The 22,971-nt window shown below is 44.7% G+C and overlaps 1 protein-coding gene across 23 annotated transcripts in view; it reads right to left on the bottom strand.

The window, feature by feature from the left end:
- The window catches only part of FHOD3 (formin homology 2 domain containing 3), a 335,026-nt gene that overhangs the window by 45,446 nt on the left and 266,609 nt on the right, over positions 1-22,971 (bottom strand). For 22 of the 23 annotated variants that reach the window (XM_036419534.2, XM_036419535.2, XM_045574969.1 and 19 more), the window contains 2 exons: positions 20,310-20,524; positions 2,861-3,133 (listed from right to left, as the gene is read on the bottom strand). In XM_036419534.2, the coding sequence (XP_036275427.1) occupies positions 2,861-3,133; positions 20,310-20,524 (488 nt within the window). The remainder of the gene's footprint in view (positions 1-2,860; positions 3,134-20,309; positions 20,525-22,971) is intronic. The other variant, XM_045574974.1, reaches the window with a different exon arrangement.

Below are 22,971 nucleotides of genomic sequence, written 5' to 3'. Positions count from 1 at the left end.
AATACAATACAAATTCATGTGTAAGAGGTCCATAGGTTAAAGTATTATACTAAATAAAAATGGAAAGACACCAGCATGCCCCTGTCTCATTTTTAGTCCCAGTATACTAAGAACCATTTAAACTCCATATGTGTGCTTTTTTGTTCTTGTTGTTTTTATTTTAAAGAATTTTATTACAGGATGTTAATGTTCAGGACACTTCAGAGCACCTAATACCACTTCTAATCATATTTTTTGGTAACTGGTTTAGAAGTGCTCCTTGAGATTGTTTTCATATTGGTTTTTATTTTTTTATTTTTTTTATTTTTAATATATTTTATTGATTTTTTTTTTGCCTCCTCCCTCCCACACATCCCCTCCCTCCCCAGAGTTTTGTGTCCATTGGTTGTACTTATATGCATGTATAAAAGTCTTTCGGTTGATCTATTATCTCCCCCAGATCTTCCTCCCCTCCCCGCTGTAATTTGACAGTCTACTTGTTGATATACTGTCTCTTTATCTATCTTTTGGTTCATCAGTTTATAATGTTCTTTATCATCCACAAATGAGTGAGGTCATGTGGTGTTTCTCTTTCATTGATTAGCTTAGTATTTCACTCAGCATGATGTTCTCCAATTCCATCCAGGTTGCTTATTTACCTTTCATTCTTAAAGGTTATTTTTGCTGGATATAGAATTCATGGTTGACACATCTGGTTATTTGGAAGCTATTGGGTGAGATGAGAATGGGGGACAGGACAGCCACAGATTTTCCCTTAGTGCATGACTAGGGCAGGAAAAGTATTAATAATAAAAAATATTTTCTGTTAGCCAATCTTTTGGCTAGGAGAATAAACTTTACTTGATGCTTCATTGCCATGTCATTCAAGTCTGAAGGTCCCTAGGTAGTCTAATTTCTTTGCACCTCTCAGTGTCTCCCTATGATTGGTTGTTCGGTTATGCCCAGGATGTTTATAATTTAGTTGTCAGAGGGAGAACCTGGGAGCAATGGAGCTTCTCAATCTTAACCAGATGCCTCCTCATTAATTTATTCATCAATGGTTTTGCAAGCCCCTACTGTGTTCTGGACACCCAACATGAGCTCACAATGAACAAGACAGACATCCCCATTCTCATGAAGCTTACATCAATTAGAGACAAAGAACAGTTACACACAATTACAACAAAGTGTGGTGAATGCTACAATAATGCCCCGCCATACGATAATGCATAGAATGGGAAACACAAAACAAAGGGGAAAAAAACTACACAACCAGAATAAGTTGAACATCTTTCAAGCCTTGCAAGTTCATTTTCAAATAATATCAATAGATGCAATCATTAGAATAAGATTGGAAATCATTTTGATGGTCTTTGTAATTTAGTTGAGAACATTCTGAGAAGCAATAGCTATGCTGAGAGAGCTGTCCTGACTCTACAGCTGCTAATGGTGCCTGAGCAATAGGTTTTTTTTTTAAGAGTCAAAGAGCTATCACATATAAACATGATCACATCTCTTAGCACCAGACTGAAGCAGAAAAGTCACTGCAAATCCCAAACTCCTGAGTGTATAAACTTGGACACTACTAGCTGTTGTTGAAAAAGTCCATGGTCCTTCCCGGGGAGCAGAGACTCCATTTTTAGAAATTGTCCTTATTTGGAAGAATATTGGACAATCTAATCCAAGAAAGTTTTGTTCCCTGACTTATGTTTACTAAGCCAACTCATTGATATGTTTTAGGCCTGCTACATCTAGTTATAAGGAATAACACTGAAAGCTCTTCATAAACATAAAACATTTTAAGGCCAAAATGTGATTGGGAAGACTTTCCCAACACCTTGTACAATGACTATAATTACATTAAATGCGAATACACAAGAAGAATTTGGGAGACTAACTGCAATCTGACTTTGAAAGAAATTAAATAAATAGTAATACATTTAATACAACTTAGCACATAACATCTTCAACTAAACAGACACAAGATTTTCAATGCAATATTTCCTAAGATATAAACCAGAGGTGAGAGGTGGAGAACGTCTGGCCTGTGGGCCATATAAGGCCCATGAAATCATTTAGTCTGGCCCTGCCCAAGCATTTGGGGTGAGTTAATTAAATGTTTGACCAAATATAGTAGCTAATTTTTAAGTTAATAATTTTGTATGGCCCAAGAATGATGTTATAGTATCCAAATGGCCCTTGGTAAAAAAAAAAAAAAAAAAAAAAAAAAAAAAAAAAGGCTTTCCACCCCTAATACAAACTAATAAAGTATTTTTGTCTTCTTTTGACTAACATTGTAGTAAATAAAAATCTATTATAACTGGTGAAAATTCAATTACTAACTATTTTAGACTAAGCTATTGATTGACATGTATCATGGGAAACATTTGGCTCTATTCATTCATTCAATTTTCATTCATTCACCCATGCTTCAGACATAATATATTCTTAATCTGTGAACTAACAAGCCAGGCGTGGGTCATGCCACTGGTTGGCGGGCCATGGTGGAGCTTTCATGCTGCCCTTAGGGCTCCTTGAATATATGTCACTCTAAGCTTGATGAAGGTTGGCTGTAAGACTTGCCTCCACTCTGAGGACTATTAGTTGACAGAGGTGGCTCCCTGCCATCCTGACACCTCTCAAGTCACAGGTAGAAAAACCCCATAGTTTCACATGCAAATAATAATTTAAATGATTGTATAAATTATTTGCAACTTCTACATTCCTCTGTGGCTCCCTCCTCAAGTCCCTACTGAGGACTAACATTACATGTAATCCCTAATCATAAAATCACTATTACATGATGTGTGAGGTAGGCCAGCATCCCAGGACGCCCGCCCTGGGTCCCCTGGAATGTTTATGGAAAAAGGGGCTTGATTACCAGTGCCCCTGTCCCTGGGGAGCTTGTCCTCCTTCTCCTCCCTTTCTAACGTGCTGCTGGAGGATGAGATGCTCGAGGCAGAGCAGTTGTCCCTCTCGTTCACCTCCTCGTTCCGCCTCTCCTTCTCACTGAGGGAGGCTCGCTCTTCCAGCTCCTGCTCCACTTCGCTCTCAGTCCCCACGTGGGCAGGGGCTACTTCCTGGTTGGCCTCATCGGCCACCTGCCCCACCTCCTCCTCTGGTCCTGGTTCTGGTGCAGGATCCTGGGTGCTTGCTGGTGGAGACAACAATGGAGATACAATCACAAGAGGAAGCATCAAGCATGGTGAGAGGATGGATGTGAGCTTGATTTCTCTGTGCTTTCCTGGCAGGCAGAATTCTACAGATGGCCCCCAAGACTCCTGTCCCCTGGCAATTCAACCAAACACATTCTGGGCACTGCTAGGAAGGGACTGTGCAGAAGACATTGACCTTAAAATATGGAGATCATCCAGGCCGGCCGGATCCAATCCTGGAGGCTTTTGAAAGCAGGATGCTTTCTGATTAGCAGTAGAAAGAAAGTCAGAGATATTGGAAGCAGGGAAAGGATTTGACACCACGCTGCAGGCTTTAAAGATGGGGGGTCATGTGACAAGAAATGTGCGTAACCGCTAAAAAGCTGAGAGTGACTCCAGGCCTACAGAAAACAAGGCATAGGGATCTCAGTTTTATAAGCCCAAGAAACTGAATTATGCCAACAACCTGAATAAACCTGGAGGTGGATTCTTCCCAGAGTCTCTCCATAAGAGCCCAGTCAATACAACTTTGATTGTGGCCTTGGGATACCCAAGGCCAAGAACACTGCTGAGTCATGCTGGACTTCTGACCTACGAAAACTGTTGGGTAATAAATGGGTGCCATTTTGAATTGCTATTTTTCAGCTAATTAGTTATGCAGCAAAAGATAACTAATACATGAACCTTCTGCCTCTTCAGGGATAGAGGGGGAAAAAACATCCATTGTGAATCAAGTTGGTAAGCAAGTCGCGGTTCGATGTTTTATCAGTGGCTACACCAATGTCACCCTTTGCTTGATTCATTTGCTCATAATGTAAACTAGTCCATACTTTTGAAAGCTGTGTGAACAATCCCTCTTGGGCACAGACTATTTGTAAATCTCTCAAGTCTGGAAACATGACGCCTGTCCCCAAGATAAATGCCCTGCCCCTGTGTGCCGTCCTCTAGGGAGCAAAGGGTGCCACCAGAGAGGGGCTTTGTTTGCGCGCTTTTGCTGAGCAAACTCTCTCCTGTGGGCTATGGATAAGAAACAAAATGATTGAGAATTCAAAAAAAATTCTGAGCCAACTGCCACATACGAGGGCCAGAAGACTCGGACTGGCAACCCCTGAGCATCTTTGACCAGTGAGGGCACAGCCATATTGAAGGAATCTGACATTGTGCCCCAAAAGTGTGAGCTCAAGCCCTAGGCAAACACAAATTCACATAGGATCTGCCCAGGGTAGGAACTGTGAGAGACCTTGCCAGACACCATAAGAACAAGCAGACCAGGGAGCTCTCTCCACGTGGGGGTATCCTGCCAGCTCAGGTGAGCAGGGATGGCTGGCAGTGGGGTGTGCACAGTGTTTCTCTCCCCCCCCCCCCAATAGGCCAGGCAGTGGCATTACCATGGGTGAGGAAAGCTCAGCATCCCAGCAAGAACTCATACCATCAGGAGTCACTGGGCCCGCAGCCCTATCCCTCGTCTGCTCTCAGCCTGCCTTTCTCTAGGAATGCTTCAGGGAACTTGGGAAGGAAGCAGGCAGTGGGGAGGATGAGAGGCCTGGGTAACTTCCAACCTCCACAGGAAGAAATACTCTTCGGTGGGAACCCCCTGCCCAGTGCCCTTCAGGTAAAAACTGGGTGTAGAGGATGGAGGGCCTCTCCTTTCTGCCTGCCCGTAGGTTGGTGACACATTATACACCTTCTACTGGGGATCCCAGCTTAATACAGGAGCCTCTTCCCTGGGAGACTGCAGGGAGGGAGGCCTGACAGCAAAGGCCCCTGCCCTCCACTGGCCGTCCCTGCTGCGTGTCTCCAAGAGGGATGGTTATAGGAACTGGTGATAAGAGGGCAACGTTTCTGGGTAAAGGTGCACTGACTGGCAGTAGCAGGAGGAAACCACAGGGCATGACCGTGAACATGAACCTACATGCTCATGAGTGGGCATGTCAGGCACTTTTCCTTAAAAGCCAAACCTGGGCTGGTCCAGGGAAAGAGTGAACCCGTCCTTGAGAAACATTCCCTTTGGTGTTGAAGGAACTGTAATGGTGACTTCTCTTCATCTGATAACAGAGTACTTAACAAAGAGATACAAAACCCTCTCTCTTTCACAAACATGGCGAAAGCAGGGTTTCAGCAACAGCGGTGTCATCATTTGGTTGACAGAAAGCATCTGTTCTTGCGCACATTAACTTCAGAATAGCCACATCAAAACGAAAATGTGTTTCCAACAGCCTTGCATGTGGCATGCATTTGAGTTGTAATTGGGGAGCATATGGCGCAAACTGGCGAGGGTGTCTCCGGGTGGTTTCGTTATTGACAGGGAGACGGGGCGCAGTTGGTTGCCATAAGTCTGTGTCTACTCATCCTCCCCGGGAGATGGGCAAAGTGGGAAGGATCCAGGACTTGATGGTTGTTTGACTCTAGCCTACATGCACCCTATCGTCATTTCCTTCTCTAAGCAGAGACTCTGGCCTTTGATTAGCCAACCAGGAGCTGCCGGGATAGGTGTGGAAATGAGCATGCAAGCTCTAGGGAGCCACACACCCTTGGGAATAAACAGTGCAATTGCATCCCCCAACTTTAGGGCCTCGCTTCAAAGATGGAGTCAGACGTTTAAATGTGTGATCCACTGGGATAGTTTCTTTTTCATTAGCTGGGGAGCTAGTCATCTCTGAAACTGATCAAGCGCAGACTCAGTGTCTATCAGGTCTGACCACAAACCTGTGGTATCTGAGGTTGTCCTACTGATGAACAAATTTAATACTATTCACACAGACTCAAGTCAAGCAAAACCACCAAAGATGGAGAGAGTGAAGGCAGAGAGCAAACACATAGCTGCTCATTCCCAACGATCTCTGTACTCATAAATCCGGCAACATCTGTGGCATTGACATAACACCAGCCTTGTTTTCCGAGGGCTCCCCATGTAGCTAAAACCCATCAGTAAGTCACAGTGGTATGTGGCCAGGCACCTACGTGAGTTCACTGTGTGACAAGTGACAGGAGTCCCTGAAAGGAGCAGCCAAGGTCCTCAGCTATATTGATCGGACACAGGAACAAGGGCAGAAGGTCCCTGAGGACCAAGACCACGCCTGCCTCTTAAGTCCAAATGCTTCCAGCGAGGTCCTGAGCCAGCACCTGCTCACAAAGTTCTTTCTCGGTGATACTCAGGAAGCACCCCGAGAGTACCCATGAAATTCCAGATTTCTGCCCCCCTTTCACATTATCTTTCACCAGGGCCTCCCTCGTCAACACCCCCTTTCACACCATCATTGCCTTTAAGTCATTGCCCCACACCAGGCTGGCTGCTCTCTGGGCAGACACAGGGAATAGTACCATCTACACTCGCAGAGTCCCCAATAAATAGAAGAACCAAGCCTGCAGGAAAAGTCCAAAAGACAGCTAAGGTATTTGCCAACACCCAGGGTGAAAACTGCTCACAACTTCCCACCCTTGCTGGTCCCAGTATTTATGAGCCTTTCTCTGGCCAGCAGTGGTGCTGGTGGTGAGAGAGACAGTGATGCAAGACAGACCTGGCTCTTGTGGAGGTTATAGAGGAGCCAGGGATCCTACCCTGCCTGCCTGGCCTCTGTCCAGCAAAGGTGGGCCAACCTTGCTACAGATGGACCCAGGGAAAATTCAGCCCTCGGCTCCCTCTAGACACAACTAAAAGTATTCATCCGAGTGGCCAGTATGGCTCAGTGGTTGAGTGTCAACCTAAGAACCAGGAGGGCATGGTTCCATTCTCCTTCAGGGCATATGCCAGGGCTGCGTGCTCGATCCCCAGTAGGGGGCGTGCAGGAGGCAGCCGATTAATGATTTTCTTTCATCACGATGTTTCTCTCTCTTTCTCCCTCTCTTCCCTCTGAAATCAATAAAAATATTTTTAAAATATTTATCAATGTTACAGCTGTTGTAAGAGCAAAAGCATGATGCCCTGGAGGGTATGGTCAGGGTCTTTGGGGTGGGATATGTGCATCTGAGCTAAAATGGCATTTAAGCAGAGTCTCCAAAGATGACAAAAAGTTAAAAGGGAAAATGTAGACATGAGAACGTCTGGGCAGAAGGAGGAGCATGTGCAGAGGCTCAGAGCACAGGGTGTGCTGCAGGAATGAAAGAGGCCAGCATCGGGGGCCAGGGCCACGGTAAGAGGTGAAGGCCTGGAACTTCACTCTCAGGGCCATGATGGCTGCTCAAGGGGAGACAGGCGGTGCTTCAGCTTGTCTGAGAGAAGCCCCCGATTACAACTGCATCGCAATCAAACCACACTTCCCGCTGGGACAGTTCAGGCATGCCTGCTGTTGCGAGGGAGGCGCCTAGTCTGTATGGAGCAAACTGACAGGAGGCAAATCCTGCAGACCAGGATGTGGAGGCGGAGGTTTGGAAATAAAAGGAGGACATGGCAAAAAGTGCCTGGCAGCATGCAAGGTGTCCAAACCTGGGATCTGTCCTTCTGGACCACATCCAGAGAGAGCAGGCTGGGGGTGGGGGGGGGGGGGGCTTGGCATTTCAGGGGCGCTTAGCCAAGGCCAGAAGAATGCATTAGGCCGGGGCCTGCACTGACCTGATGGAGAGGGCTTCCAACTAAATTTTAAGGCTGGGGTGGGGGAGTGTAAGGAAGAAGAAAGAAGTCAAAATTCAACTGTATGAAGGAATACGGAAATGGGTCATTTAGGTAACGTGGAAGGAAGATGTGTATGGTATATTTAAAAGGAAGTAACCAGGAACCTGGTTGTTGCCATTCTGGAGGAAGGACCCATGACCTGAGCATGGTCACTCATGGGAATTCTTTATCCAAAGGAAATAGACTTACAGGAGACAGAGGTTGGGGAGCCAGGATGGGACTATCGATACAAGAACCCCAGGAAAAGAGGGAACATTTTTTTTTTTTTTTTTATTGAGGAAACATAAGAGGGTGGCCCGTCAGGTGACTGGTATTCCTTTCATGCAGATCACAAAGGTGGGAGAGCAATGAGGACAGCACAGGCCTTGAGGATTTCGACCACTCAGACCTGGTCCAGGTCAGCCAGGGCAGACATCGACCCATACCAACTAGTTCTCTCTGTCCCCCACGAAGCCCAGCCCCAATTCCTCATCTCCTCAAAATCCCCAGGCCCAGCGTGGCCTTAAAGTGAAGTAAAGAAAGACGTTCCTATGGATTGAGTACCTTCTATTCGCCAGAGAAGGCCTAGATAACACACACTAATCACCTTATTTTTCTCAGATCAACCTTATGAAGATCAGTGTCCCAGAGAGAAATGAGGAAACAGGTTAAGAGAGGTTAACAGAGGGTCAGGGCTACATTGTGGGCTGGACACCCACAGATTGCTCCTCCAGACCCAGGCTCTGCTCTGCTCTGCTGGCCTCTATGGAGAGCACCTCCCAGGAGGGACCAGCCAAAGTGGGCAGAAGGAAAGGATAGAGTATTTATGCCCCCGCTCTCTTCAGATGGGTCACAATTGGCAGAAGCAATTAGTTAGGCCAGTAATTCTGTGCAATAGGCTCCCTCCCAAGTCTACAGAGATCTTATTAAGTTCCTCCAGGCTAGTTTCTGGATGTTTCCCCACCCTCAGATGGTCCCCTGACCCTCTGCACACCTCTGTAAGGAATCCCTCAGGCCCTCTCTGAGCATGTATCATCTTCCAGAAGGACTCACTGACAAGCTGAGCAAATGCTAGGATTTGAACCTCGAATGGCCTGAACAAAAAGCTTGGGCTGTGAATCATGATGTGCCTGTGTGGTGACTTACTTAAGCCTTAAAGGAAAAGTATACTATAATCACTTCTTAAAAAAAAAAAAAAAAAAAAAAAAAGTACGCTGGACACGAATGTTCCAATTCTGCTTTCATCGATGTCCCTCACAGCAGAGTCCAGTGTATCTAATTAGAATCTCTTGTCATGCAATTTTTCCTTGAAGAGATAAATTGTTGGTAGAAAGATCTGAATTTAATAAGATGTTGGGTGACTTCGATTGATTTCACTCTGTGATGGTGTCTCGATGACTTTGCCAGGACTTGGCTTTCTGGCAGGTATTATGAAACCAGGTGCTGGGCCAGCCAGTTCTATAATAGTGCTCCAAACTGCGTAGGTTCCAGGGACCTCCCCAGCTCATAGCTAATAACTAACACCATCGTCTTTCAACTGTGGCTGAATCACAGAAATGTGAAAAAGGTCCCAAGAGCAAAAAGCTCAGAACTTTGAAAATTCTTTAGCCTTTGCTTTTGGTGTTGGTCCAGGTCTCTCTAAGCTGTTCACTCAGATCTACTCTGCTGCTGAGTTTCTTAGCATCGCTACTATGGATATCTGAGATTGGATAATTCTTTGTTGTGGGGGGCTCTCCCGTGCACTGGAGAATGTTTAGCAGCTTTCCTAGGCTTCTACCTATGGGAGGTCAATAGCATCTGCTCCCCAGTTGTGACCACCAGTCACAGCTTCAGGTATAGCCAAATGTCCCTGGGGGAAGCGGGAGGGGGACGACAGGAGTTGGGGAACAATTACCCTTGATTGAGAATCACTGTTCTGAGTGAACAGCTTCATTAGGATGGGCACAAACTCAGCTCACTCAAGCTGTACAAAAGAAATACTTTGTCACCTGCAAGATTCTGAGTCATCCATAGAATGAATTTGTATGCCTTTCAATTAAGCCCAGTTTTGTTCTCAAAGTTCAGAGCTAGATTTTCTAAACCATTAAGGCCAAAGCTATCTCTTAAGATGAAAACCATACATGGTCAAAATGACCCTCAGAAGTCCTTTTGGAAGATGCCACTTTATAAAGCCCATGCCCATCCTCACAGTTCCGACAATCAAGGTCTTCATTTCGCTTCAGTGGAATGCTGTTAGAAATACTGAGCTTGTTGCCATGGGCCAGTTATCTTCAAATACAAAAACTTAAACTCTAAAATCACATTTAATGTAGAAAGTCATTCACGTTGGCACATAAGAGTCAGGCATGGCCCCAGAAAGAAACAGATCTGTGGCCCTCGTGTCATGCTCACAGGGGGACATATGCCTGAGTCCATGTTGGGCAGGATTATGAACACAATTAAATTCTAACTTCCACTCCCCTCCCCCTTTCTGTCTATAATTGATTATGTTTCTGACAGAGTTCACTTAGTTAAACACATATATGCTACCATTCCACTATAGTATCATGTGGGACAAAAAGAAGCCAGTTTTAGGTCTAATTATTCTAATGGTGAGCATATAAATTTTATTTCACACCATAATGAGAAAATTAAGAGCAATTTGAGATTATTGTATCATTTATTACCCTCTCATTATTTCGAACTTGAATCTTATACATGATTTCAAACATCAGCCCCCATTTATGAAGACTTCTTTGGAGCTTTTTAAATGTCTACTTTAAGGTTAGGTCTTGTCCTGGTTCAAACAGAGTCAAACAGGATCAACCCTAATATCAGTTTGTCATTCCATGCCCAGGAGGGCTGATAGAACTTCTAGGTTAACTACATGACCATTTTCTTTTGTCCTTTCCTTTTCTTTCTTTCTTTCTTTCTTTCTTTCTTTCTTTCTTTCTTTCTTTCTTTCTTTCTTTCTTTCTTTCTTTCTTTTTTAAGAGAAGTAAACTTCTAATGTTTTTTAAAAATATATTTTTATTGATTTCAAACTGTAAGGGAGAGGAAGAGAGAGATAGAAACATCAATGATGAGACAGAATCATTGATTGGCTGCCACCTACACATCCCCTACTGGGAATTGAGCCAGCAGCCCAGGCATGTGCCCTTGACTGGAATCGAACCTAGGACCCTTCAGTCCACAGGTTATCCACTGAGTTAAACTAGCTAGGGCCATTTTCTTATAAGAACAAACTAGGAGAGAAGCATAGCTTCAAACTGGCAACACATTTCAACAGCACCTATAGCTCTTGTCAAGCCCCAGAAAGAAACATCAAAGATGTCAACACAAAAACTGCTATTTTGAAAGAGATATACTACTATTAAAATGGATAGTCCTAAATAATAATTGCTAGCAAATAAATTGATTGAATTTGAGGGTGTGTTTTTTTCCTAATTCGTATTTTTTCAGGTTGAGCAAGATAAAGTTACTGTTAATTAGATGTTCTAATGTGATTAGTAGCAACCTCATTCATTCCATAAATATCGACTTAGACTTTTCATAGACCAGACACTGTGCTAGGCACAAAGAACTAAGATGTGAAAAATTGTCTTCCTTAAAATATTTTTCAAGCCAAAGAGGTCTCTTAAGTCAGAGTCAATAAATATTATAATATCAAAACAACTAACATATAAGGAAAATATTAGCTCTTCCTCCCAGTATGACTAAACCTAGCCTAAGATTGGGATAAAACTAGAAATCCACATTTAAATTCTTATTGCAAAAGGTTGAGCCTCTCTCACATCTACTCACTAATGGATGTGGCTTTCCACTAATCAATGATTCAGTTTATTTGTGCTTGTTAACAAATTCATTCACAAAGAAATGGAGAAAATTTCAATTAAAATAAGGGCAATTGAATAAGTATTTTAATTATAAATTTGTTGAGGATCATTCTCTGAATTTTCTCTTTTTAGAGTTTGATATCAGAAGAAAATGGCTCTCATATATTATGTCAACTTTGTAAAAGTTCCCTCTCTATAGTAGACCACAATCACTTTTTCATTTTTACAGAGTGGCCTATATAGTCAAAGATGTGTCCTCTATTATGGTCTGTGTAATAAATATTACAGGGGAAACAGCTGCTTCTGTTGATTAATATGTCTGCTTTCTTTTTTCATGTTGTTTATTCATTCATGAGCTCATAAAACCATCATTAAATGCCTAATCTGCTCCAAGGGGATAACAAAAGTGAGTGAAAGCATGGGTCCTCCTCTGAGGACCCATGAGGAAGGAGAACATACAGATGAGGAGGAAGAACGATTAGATATGAAGTGAGATAAGCCCTGTATCTTAGGGACGCACAAGCTGAAGGGAAACACAGAAGAGGAAACAAGTAATGCTTTATGGAAGGGAAGATGCTTTAACTAGATAAATAAAAGTCCAGTGGCACCCAGTGGAAGAGGGCAGTCAGGCACAGAGGCATACCTGAGAGAACATAGCACCTTCCAGGTACTAATAGCACTTTGTTGTTGATGGAACATAACATGTGGGGGTGGTTGTGGTGGTAAAAGCCTGGGTGTAGGGACTAGATGACCAATAGTTAAGGTTTTAACTTTATGTTGTAGATAACGGAGAGCCACTGGAAAATTTTAAGAACAAGGTATAGATAATGACTTTTTTTGATTGGGTTGCTAAGACAAACCTAGAAGATGTAAGATCTATTAGAACCAGATCAGAAATGGCTAAGACTGAGACTAAGGCACTGGTGATAGAAAGATAGAGAAGAAAGAAAGAGGCACAGAAACACTTGATGTTGACTGGATAAAGGGAAGAACAGTGAGGGAAGAGTAAAAAATTACATGTATGCTTCCAGCTTAAATGACTAGGCCAGGAAAGATGGTCTTAACCAGATGAGGACTAGAAGATACAAGTAGGTTTGAAGGATGGAACTTTACGGTTGAGAGATGGGTGACACTCCCCATCTGAGTGTCTGGCACCCATTATCTGCAGTGTCTTAGAAACATTCAAATAGTGATATCTAAAAAAGCTAAATAGATGCTTCCTGAGCTCAAGAAGGCTAAGGCTGAAGATACAGACCTAGCCCTAGCTGGCTTGGCTCAGCTGAGAGAGCATCAGCCTGCAGACTGAAAGGTCCCAGGTTTGATTCCGGCTAAGGGCACATGCTTGGGTGGTGGGCTCGATCCCCAGTAGGGGGTGTATAGGGGATAGCCGATCAGTGATTCTCTCTCATCATTGATGTTTCTATCTCTCTCTCTCCTTATCCCTTCCTCTCTGAAATCAATAAAAAAAATATATATATATTTTTTAAAAGATATAGACCTAGCAATTTTAGCACATGGTAGGTAGTTAAGACTCACAGGTAGGGATTCAAGGTCACAGCCATAGGGTGTGGCATGAAATGAGAGGATTACTGGAGAAGGGACTTTGGAAAAAACTTGACACTTAGGGGGCAGAAAGAAAAACATTAAGAGGGTTGAAATAAAATGATGAGAAAATAATAATAAAAATGTAGAAGACATGAAAGTCAATTAAAACACTGAGTCTGGAGATTATCTAGTGGGATACACAGGATTCCAGAGATGCTGGACCTAGAAAGTCAACAAAAATCTACTGAAACTTCTCACTGTATACAGTGGAGGAGCTTTCTTAGAGGATGTTTCAGCTTCAGAAGGCTCGAAAGATTCTTGCCATGTTCAGAGGCAGATACGATGCATTCCAGGGATTCTCTTGAAACAGCATACTTTTAGGGACTAAAAAACCACTGTGTGATTATGTTGCCCCACGTGGCAGGCATTATATCATTTAGTACAAATATCTTATGGAGGTTGGTGATGGAAAGATAGGGATGCTAGATGGAAAAGGGGAGTGGTGAAGGTGACAGAGTGGTGATTAAGGTTCTGACCACAGATAAAGACTCTAAAAGGAATCAGTGAGTTCTTTATTTTTACTATTGTATAAGGAACCAGAGAGTTATTCTTTTTTGCTATTTCCCAGTCTCAGTCACTGACTCTGAAAATTCAAAGGATCACCTGATTAAGAATGCTCATTGTCCCTACCTATGGAAGCCTCCTCACTATACTTGGAGCATTTTCCCGAGGCTCTCACCTGGAATGCAAAACACTGATGTCTTTCTGGATTCCCTGTTAGCACCTCTAGGTGCAGAACTCATTCACCCCGGCCCCCCGCCAGAGACTGGTGCAGACAGAGTCTTGAAGCTCCTGATCCTCTTTTGCTATGTCAAGAACAAACAAGCTAATTACTATTCAAAACCTTATTTTTTTTAATTTACATTAAAAAGATTTTAGGATGCAAATTTGATTATAAAGGTTGGTTTAGAACCATTATAATCCATTGCTTAGAAACAATTCTCCAAGGGTCTCTGGTCTCTTGTGTTCTGCAGTCCTGCAAGCAGAGGCACTGGTAGCCTTCGCTCTGGACTACTTTCTAAGGATAGAAAGTAGTCCAGAGCGAACAGCCTTGGAAGACAGAGATAGTGTCTCCCTCTACAGCACAGGACAGGTTTATTGTCCACTGTATAAAGGACAATGTCTTTCTCTGGGACAAAGGGAAGGCATGCTAACTGCCCACTCTCAGAGTTGGAATCCCTAAGCTCAGGGTTTCTCTTTCTGTGCATTCAGGAACTGGGGCTTGGAAAATGGCACAGATGCTGATACTCTGGCTCCTATTGTTGTTATAAGCAATTAAGTTATTTGTCTCTGATCCAGAAGTTTCATGTCTTCTGCCAACAAACATCCATGAAATTGTGGCAGGCTAAGTTACTAGCATACCAAGTACTGTAAAGTCTTAGACCCTTCACAGATTTTGATACCTGATTGCTATCTGTAAAGTTATGTTGATCACATGATAACCTTCTTTAACAACTTTCCCAATGCCATTATTTGCTTTGTCTTTACTTAAGTATACTTAAGTAAGATTCATAATTTGTGTACATCGAAAGGATTCAAGACTGCCTGGCTGGTGTGGCTCTTTGGTTGAGCATCCACCCATGAACCGAGGTTACCAGTTTGATTTCCGGTCAGGACACATGCTTGGGTTATGTAGGAGGCAGCTGATTGATGCTTTTCTCTCATTAATATTTCTCTTTCTCTCTCCCATTCCCTTTCTCTCTCTCAAATTAATAAAAATGTATTTTTTTTAAAGAACTCAAGACTATTTAATGGTCTAACATATGGTGCAAGAAATGCACTGCAGGCAAATGTTCTCTATAGGAGGAAAGATGGAAAGGTTTTCCTTTCTCCATGTTTACAGAGCACGAAATAGCAAGGGAAAAAAAAAAAAAATTCTAATGATTTGCAAAGGCTCTCAAAAAAAAAAACTCCATAGCAGGTGTAGCAGGCAGTGCCTTAGCCTTGGGTAGAGTTCCGAGAGATTTTGTTTAATTGACCAAGTGGCATCAAGTAGTAGCAGTAAGATGAGGAATGGGAAGGTGGGGCAGCCCTGAGTCACAGAACCACAAGGAACCTGGTTTCCTGCTAATGCATGAAATAAGGGACTGAAGGTGTCCAAAGCTTTATGCAAAGGAACTAGCATGCATTGGGCTGATGACTGATGATATTCTGCTGCTACTGTGCCAACTGGAAATAAGATATCAGATGTCTGATATCTGCCATGTGGATTAGGTAACTTATCATAGCGTCTATGCCTGAAGGAGATTCAAAACATGTCACACAACAAAAGTGACCAAGATGCTCAATGACTGGTAACATGATGATGAATGATACCTACATGAAAAATGATTATTATTTAAACAAATTGAACATTTTATGTATAGGTATATGTCTATATTTTATTTATGGATGTGAAGATCAGGAAGTTAGAGGCATTGTCCTATTGACCAGTACTTTCAACACTAGAGTATCTAAGAGAAAATATCAGCATACCATGTCAACAATTTCCATGAATGCCTCCAGGTGAATGCTGGTGAGTAGGGCATGGCCATATACAGCATAGTATATATCTCCAATGGCCAAACAATGAGATATTTGGAAATATCTAGAAATCCAATGGTAGGTAGAAACTAGTGTTGAATATATTTTTCCCCGATGGATCTCAGAGGGAAGCGGGAGTGGTGGTGGAGGGGTAGGGAGTGATTACTAGTAACCAAAGAACTTACATGCATATTTGCATAATCCATGGACATAGACAGTAGTGTGGTGAAGGCCCAGGGTGGGGCAGGAACCAAGTGGAGGGGGGCAGCAGGGGAAAAAATGGGGGACATCTGTAATACTCTTAACAATACAGATAAAAAAATTAATATAGTATGGTAAAATTTTCAAATGCATCTCCAAAGTATTATTTCTGTGTGCAATATATGAGTGGGGCAAAGTAGGTTTGCAGTTTATTATTTTCAAGAGGAAAATAATACAATAATTAATAATAACAATGCAAGAATAAACTGTGTTTCCAATACTCCAACTGTAATCCTACTTTGCCCCACCCTGTAGAGCACTAAACTAAAACTAAGGAAAATAACCCAGCCATTATACATGCTTTCATGGTGTCACCAGTAGGTGAAAGATACTTATGAACACTTGATGGCAGCTTCCTTTTACCAGGGAAGGCCATCTGTCTCCATCTAGATTCAGGAGGGACTCGGGTGTGTGAGCCAAGGAGCAAGGAAAGAACCCAGTTCTAATTTCCAAGGAGGAAGTTCAACCCTGGGACACCATGCAGAGACCACCATCAATGCCTGGTTTTGAGATGAGTGGTTTTCTTCACTATCCCCATAAGATAGGATACCTAGATCCTATCTTATGGGGATAAAAGGTTACCTTGCTATGTTGATTTCACTTGTGGATACACAGATTAGTTTTAATCCTCAGTGTAACTTCCTTCAAGAGTCATATCAAAGAACGCTATCCCAATAAGAATGCTGCATCTTTTTTTTCTCTGGTTTATGAGAATACTTTACTTGTTCCTAGAGTCATCTGTGAGTTTTTTGAAATAATAGAAAATAAACTTATTAGATAGATATTCTGATATATATACCACCAGAGCTCAGAGAAAATAGAATTACAGTAATGGGTGAAGAGATAGGCTCTTCTGTGTTTACCTAAATTTGGGGCTGATGGTCTCTGTCCATTAGAGCACAATGCAAATGAGAACACATGTATGTGTTTCTTCCTCACTTGGGCCTGATAGCTTCACACAGAGGAAAAATATTCAGGCCAGCACCACTAAATTCTAGCAGTATTGGGACAAACATCCGCCATGAGCCACAGAGGGCCAGATGGAAAAACAATTCAAGCGCACACTGACCTGAGGGTGGGGGTAGTGGCACAATTCATCCAAGTTACAGCGATTCAGCTGGGAAGGTTTGGGGCTGAAAGATCTCACTAGATGGCTCACAATGCCACGGGTGTTTTAGCATTAGCCCTTCCCTCTTTAAAAACACATTTTGTAAGAGAAAAGGTAAAGAAGCTTTTGGTATTTTCATATCTTTTGCTATTAAAAGCGGTCCAGTATCTGAGTAAAGGGTTTTAATGAAAGACCCAAGAAGTGACTTTTAATCCAGAGGTACACAGAATTCGATAACAAATATACATCTTTTTGTAAATAGAATTCTGAAATGTAGGCCATGATATTGTACCACCACAAATACTGTGATGCCACGATGCCCCGAGAAATGGCTGGGCCGGGCACCAAAACAATAGCTGTGCTCCAAGCAGGGTGCCAGCACCTTTTTGAGACTTGGTAAGGGATGGATACTAGCCTCCCCATTACTTACTCAGACAATAACTAGCAGTATTGGGGAGGAAGGGACGAAGCATGGCAGAATTATCACACAATTCCACAAGGTGAAAGAATGAAAAAGCGAGTCAACCCCTGGCACATTCGGACCACATCATGCCAGGTGTTTGGTGCAGGACAAACATCTGGATGTGTGATTATATTTTTTTATTCTTCCTCCAGATACTGGGATATCGTAAATGTTAGGGATAAGCAAAAAATTACTTTGATCATTTGACAATGGGAACTGGGCCCTGGCCGCTGTGACTCAGTGGATAGACTGTCAGCCAGCACACCAAAGGGTCACAGGTTTGATTCTCAGTCAAGGAGGTTTGATCTCCAGCCCTGGTCAGGGCTCATATTGGAGGGAGGGTATCTCTCTCACCTCTCTCACATCTCTCTCTCACACATCTCTCGCGCTCGCTCTCTCTCTCTCTCTCTCTCTCTCTCTCTTTCTCTCACTTCCTCTCCTCCATTTAGCCCTTCAACTCTATAAAAATCAATGGAAAAAATATCCCTGGGTGAGAATTAACCAAAGGGAAAGAAAACAAGAAAAGAAAATGGAACCTGGTAAAAAGAATAGGATGCTAGGATGTTTCAAAGAACAGTAACAAATGGGGCTGAGGGAACCCTTTCTATAATACCAACTTCGCATGACTGTCCTAAGGTCGAAGGCCCTCAGGTCAGAAGACACCCTCAGCAGTTCTTTCAGAAACCATTCTCTAGCAGCTTTCTCCTCACACACTTATCATTCCCAATGGAAGGACTCACTTAGGTATCAGGACAAGAATGTTAGACTACTCTACTGGTCCCGACTGGCTTGGATGAAAATTACTTAACATGGCACGGACAGCTCTTTTTGATTGCATAAGAACCACTGCTTTCTTTCTCAGACAAAAGCAAACATCACCCAATGGTATGGTACCAATCTGTAATTATGTCTAAATTCAAGTTCCTATTCCTTTTTCAGAGAAAGAGGTCACTTACTGTATGATTTCAGTCAAACATTTGCTCAGTCTCTATTAATTTCTTCTTTGTAGAGGAAAATGACATTTACTTAAAAAAATATTGCTTTGAGAGAGAGAGAGAGAGAGAGAGAGAGAGAGAGAGAGAGAGAAACATGAGCAATGATGAGAGAGAATCACTTATCAGCTACCCTTTACACATTCCCTACTAGGGATTGAGCCCAAAACCTGGGCATGAACCCTCCTGGTTCATAGGTTGATTCTCAACCACTCAGCCAGACTGGCTGGGCTGGCATTTGCTTTTTATCTTTCTGAAAGCATACTGAAATAACTTTATGTTCTCCAAATGCATATGGTATGTACTCAAAGCAGTATTTTCTGTGTCCTTATTGAAGTTTAAAATGTTCTTTTTCATTGGCTAGAACAGCCTCCAATTTGACTCTATAACTGGACAAAATAGGTAAGGAAACTCTCTCTCTCTCTCTCTCTCTCTCTCTCTCTCCCCCCCCCCCCCCCCAGATATCAACTAGATTAAAATTTTTTAGGACAAAGACTAATTAGAGATACTGACAATTCCCTCAGCATGGGGCCTCTCTGTATTTCACAGCTTTGACAGCCATTCTGTAAACTTCTGGAGGTACAACAACTAGCATGAGAAGTGCCAAGATCAAGTGCAGAACCCCTCTGCAGGGAAATGCCTTTCCTATCGCCAGCTCAGTCAGAGCAGCGCTATCAGGCAGGGTTTGGGAAGCACAGAGTTGTCAGAAAACAATCATTTTTCCCGATTCTCAGAGTCTCAACATTTTCAGACCGACATTACTCATCCATGACTGAGCCATCTGCCTGGGACGGTTTCCGCGGCTCACAGACCAGGAGGACTGGCTGAGATGCAAAGCCCTGGTGCAGCCAGCCTGCCTGCAGAGCAGCCGGGGGCCAGGAGAGCCAGCGGAGAATTGCACAGACAGTTCTGTTCCGTTACAGCCAGTTCTGCTGAGGTCACGCAGCCCTGCCTTGTTTAAATTAAACTTGACGCCATATTTAGGCAACCCTCCTAGAGTGAAGAGCGGCTTGTCTCTGTTGTCTCCTCTGGCTCCGTCTGGGTCAGGCTGCAAGCCCTAACACTCGGTAAGCCCACCAGGGCTGGCTGCAGGGTGAACTGGAGGCCAGCACGCTGGAGGCACCTGTGCCCAGAGCCACCCCCTCCGCTGAAGGGAAAGGAAACGGACCCACAAGGTGCGGAGCAGCCAGGAGAGCAGCGGATGCTCCAAGGCTGCAGTGCACGATGTCCTTGTTTCCCCCAAAATGAAGCGGAGGCGACAAGGAACTGTTCCAGGGCCAGCCTGCCTGTCTGCACCCACGCACCTCCACCCGTGCCACCTGCCAGTCACCTTCACTATTTTCCTTTTTATTTTCTCCTTTGACACTGAATGCCTGTGTTCACGAGGTCCACATTCTTCTCTGCCTGCGCTGCTTAATTTTATTCTCCATCAGTTTAATTTAAACCAGACCGACAGTCCCTCGGGTGAGAACAGTTCAAAGTGGCCACTTGATGGGGCAGATCCAATGAAGAAATAGCATTCAAATGATAGAGGGCTATGTTAAAACCCTGGGATTTAGAATGAGATGTCAAAGTCAGTCTTATCTTTGAAATTTTGTTTTTTCCAATGACCATACGCGGACCCTGTTTGCAATAACGTAGCTCTCGCTCTCATGGACGTGGTCTGAACGCCCTCTTGCACCTGTGGCAGCCCAGGCTGCCGTCCCCCCTCGGCCTACCCTTAGCTGCCTGTCGGTGCTCCTTTGAACGTAGGAATGGGTACCACTGCCCAGAAAAAGCTTCCCTGGGGTTGACGAACCCTCCCCTCTCCCAGCACTCACCTTGGGGATGCTGAGGTGTTCCCGGGCAGGACGGTGCTCCCGGGAGAGCCTCCTGTGAGTCTAGAGAGGAAGGTTCCGGACTCAGAAGGGCGGGGGTGGCCGGGACTGCCGATGAGGTCAGGTCCAAGGAGAGGTCAGCTCTGCCCCGGCTCCCACTCCGGCTTCTGAGCTCCTTCTCGTGCGCCTCGGCTGCCAACTGCTCCAAGTATTTGTATCTGAAAGCGAAATTCCAAAGGGTTTCTGTAAAAAAAGAAAGAGGAGCTCCTGGCCGGTGCTTGTTTATGGACGAAACACCTGCAGAGAGAGCGAGCTGGTTTCCTGATGCCGAGCTCAGCGCGGGGCTGGCTGGAGGGCCCGCTTGCCAGGAACGCCCAGCAGAGCCAAGACGCTAGTGATTAAACATCCCGCACCAGGCACAACCAAACAGCCGGCGACATGGGAAGAGCAGGGGGGGGGGGCACATCACACAGGCCCCAGACGCCGGCTTGCGGCTATAGAATCCTAGCTTGCTCTTCTAGGAAACATTTGTACAAATAAGCAAAACAACAGCAATGACCGTCAGAAAGGCCCCACAGTGACAGCTGAAAACCACACGCCCTCAGAGCTCACAGCTGTGAAATGGGAGGGTGCCCCTGTGTGGCAGAGAGAAACGGTGCCCCCCAAGTACCGAAAGGGGGTGTTGGACCCAGGCCTCCCCGAATGTCTGAACCTGCTTCAATGCTCCCAGCAATGCGACTGGAATTCACTTTGTTCTCCCGGTGTCGACCATGGAAACTTTTTTTTTACATTCTAAAATATTTCTGAGTCGGACTCAGACATCCAATAGCTTGGACCTGACGTCACATATAGTTTATTCATCAAAGTCAGTTGAAAAAGAACAAAGATACATCTGTTTTGCATTTCAGGCAGGCAGAACCCACTAACTGTTTATTAAGACCAGCTACCAATCATATTCCGCATGGTGCGCTTTATAGATCAGACCAAAATAACTTTGAAATATGTGCCTCTTCCAGATGTCTGCTAATTTTACCCACCGTTATTTGTTCAGGAATAAATTTATGGATCCAGCTGTAGCCGGGTCCTGACTATCGTACCCACTACGAGACTTGGAAATGGCTTATTCAGGACTCTCCCTCCCATCCACCCAGATGTATTGATTGCTTCAGTCCCCTCCCTCCCCCCTTCCACCCCTGCAACGGGCAAGAGCCCAGCTCTGGCCCACCATCGCCAGTCCCATTTCACCGGGAGGAGAAAGGCGGGGCACCTATAGGAGCCACTGTGAAAAATGCATTTAGGAAGCATGCACTTCTTCATTCATTCTTAAGGTGGGCGTGGCTCCCATCTGTCATCATCGCCTCCTCCCGCGGCAGCCAGCCCCGGGCCAGCCTCACACGCACGCCTCCCATCAGGCTGCCTTGGCCACCACAGCTGGAAGCGATCGGGCCTTGCATCGGAACTCATGTCGGATATGTAGCCCATTCAGCACAGATGGCATTTTACATTTACTGCCTGGCATACTTGGTCGTCTTTTCACATGCATATGGCTGTTTTCAACAAGCAGATAATAGGATTTTTGAGAAATGGGAGGGTGCCCCTGTGTGGCAGAGAAGATTACCCTCCTTTGTTCTTTCCCTCCTGCCTTGCACTTGTCCGCTGACCGGAAGTGAGCTAAGTGCGCAGGGAACTGTGCAGGGCAGCACTCCACCTGCAGGGGTCGCTGCAGCACGGGGTGCAATGGGGCGGGGGGGACGCACCCACTTCACTTCGTGGAGAGGCAGTGACTTGCACAGGAATCGTTGACGGAAGGGGTGGTGGGTCTGCATATACACAAAGGCCTGAGGTTGGCTCAGAGCAGCGGCCTCAACGTGAAGGGTGGAGACGCTGGGCCCAGAGAGAAAGCTCTGGAAACTCTGGACTTTCCTTGCCAACGAGGTCACCTCTCCAAAGGCAGGCAAGGAGACAAAAGAAAAGTATTTCTGCACTTAATTCTGACTGGCAAGGGAAAGCCACTGGGCTGGAGGGGATGGGACTCTTGGAAGAGAGTGGTCTTGAGGGTCAGAGCCCTTAGGAGGCATATTTTAATGAGAAAGCGGCAAATGCAAGGCCAGGGAGGCTGCAGCCGAGGAGTCTGTGAGCCCAGACATCCCGCGTTGAGTCAGAGCCTGCGACAGGAGAAAGGGGCAGGCAAGGAATGACCTGTGCGTTAGGGGACCTGCATGGCCCGAGAGACTGGAGACCAGGAGCAGGAAAGTTGTGCTCATCCAGATCAGAAGAGGGCAGAGAAGACGGTAACAGAGCCAGGAGGATGGCTCATTTCTGACCTTCACACTTCACTGGGTCCGGCCTGGTCCTGGCCTCTCCAAACCCCGCCCGCGGGCACCCAGGCTGGCAGGCATGTGCTAGCAGCCAAAGTGCTAGCCTGCTTCCTGGGAGACCCCAGGGGTTCCACACCCAGAGGCTGGGCATATAGGACTCAAAGGCTATTCCTGTCTATGGGGCCATCCTTGGGATCCAGAAGCCACGGGAAGAGTCACAGGTGTGATCTGAATCGTCCCAAGGGTGTGTATGTGGCAGACCAGAACGACAGGGAAGGGGACAGGGGGACTTGAACGGGTGGAAAGTTTCAGTTTTACGAAGTGAAAAGCGTCTGAGAAAGTAAGGA

Source organism: Pipistrellus kuhlii, unplaced genomic scaffold (genome assembly GCF_014108245.1).
Source record: "Pipistrellus kuhlii isolate mPipKuh1 unplaced genomic scaffold, mPipKuh1.p scaffold_m20_p_6, whole genome shotgun sequence".
NCBI lineage: Eukaryota > Metazoa > Chordata > Mammalia > Chiroptera > Vespertilionidae > Pipistrellus > Pipistrellus kuhlii.
The sequence above is the reverse complement of the archived record's forward strand: the minus strand, read 5'-3'. Positions and strand labels throughout refer to the sequence as shown.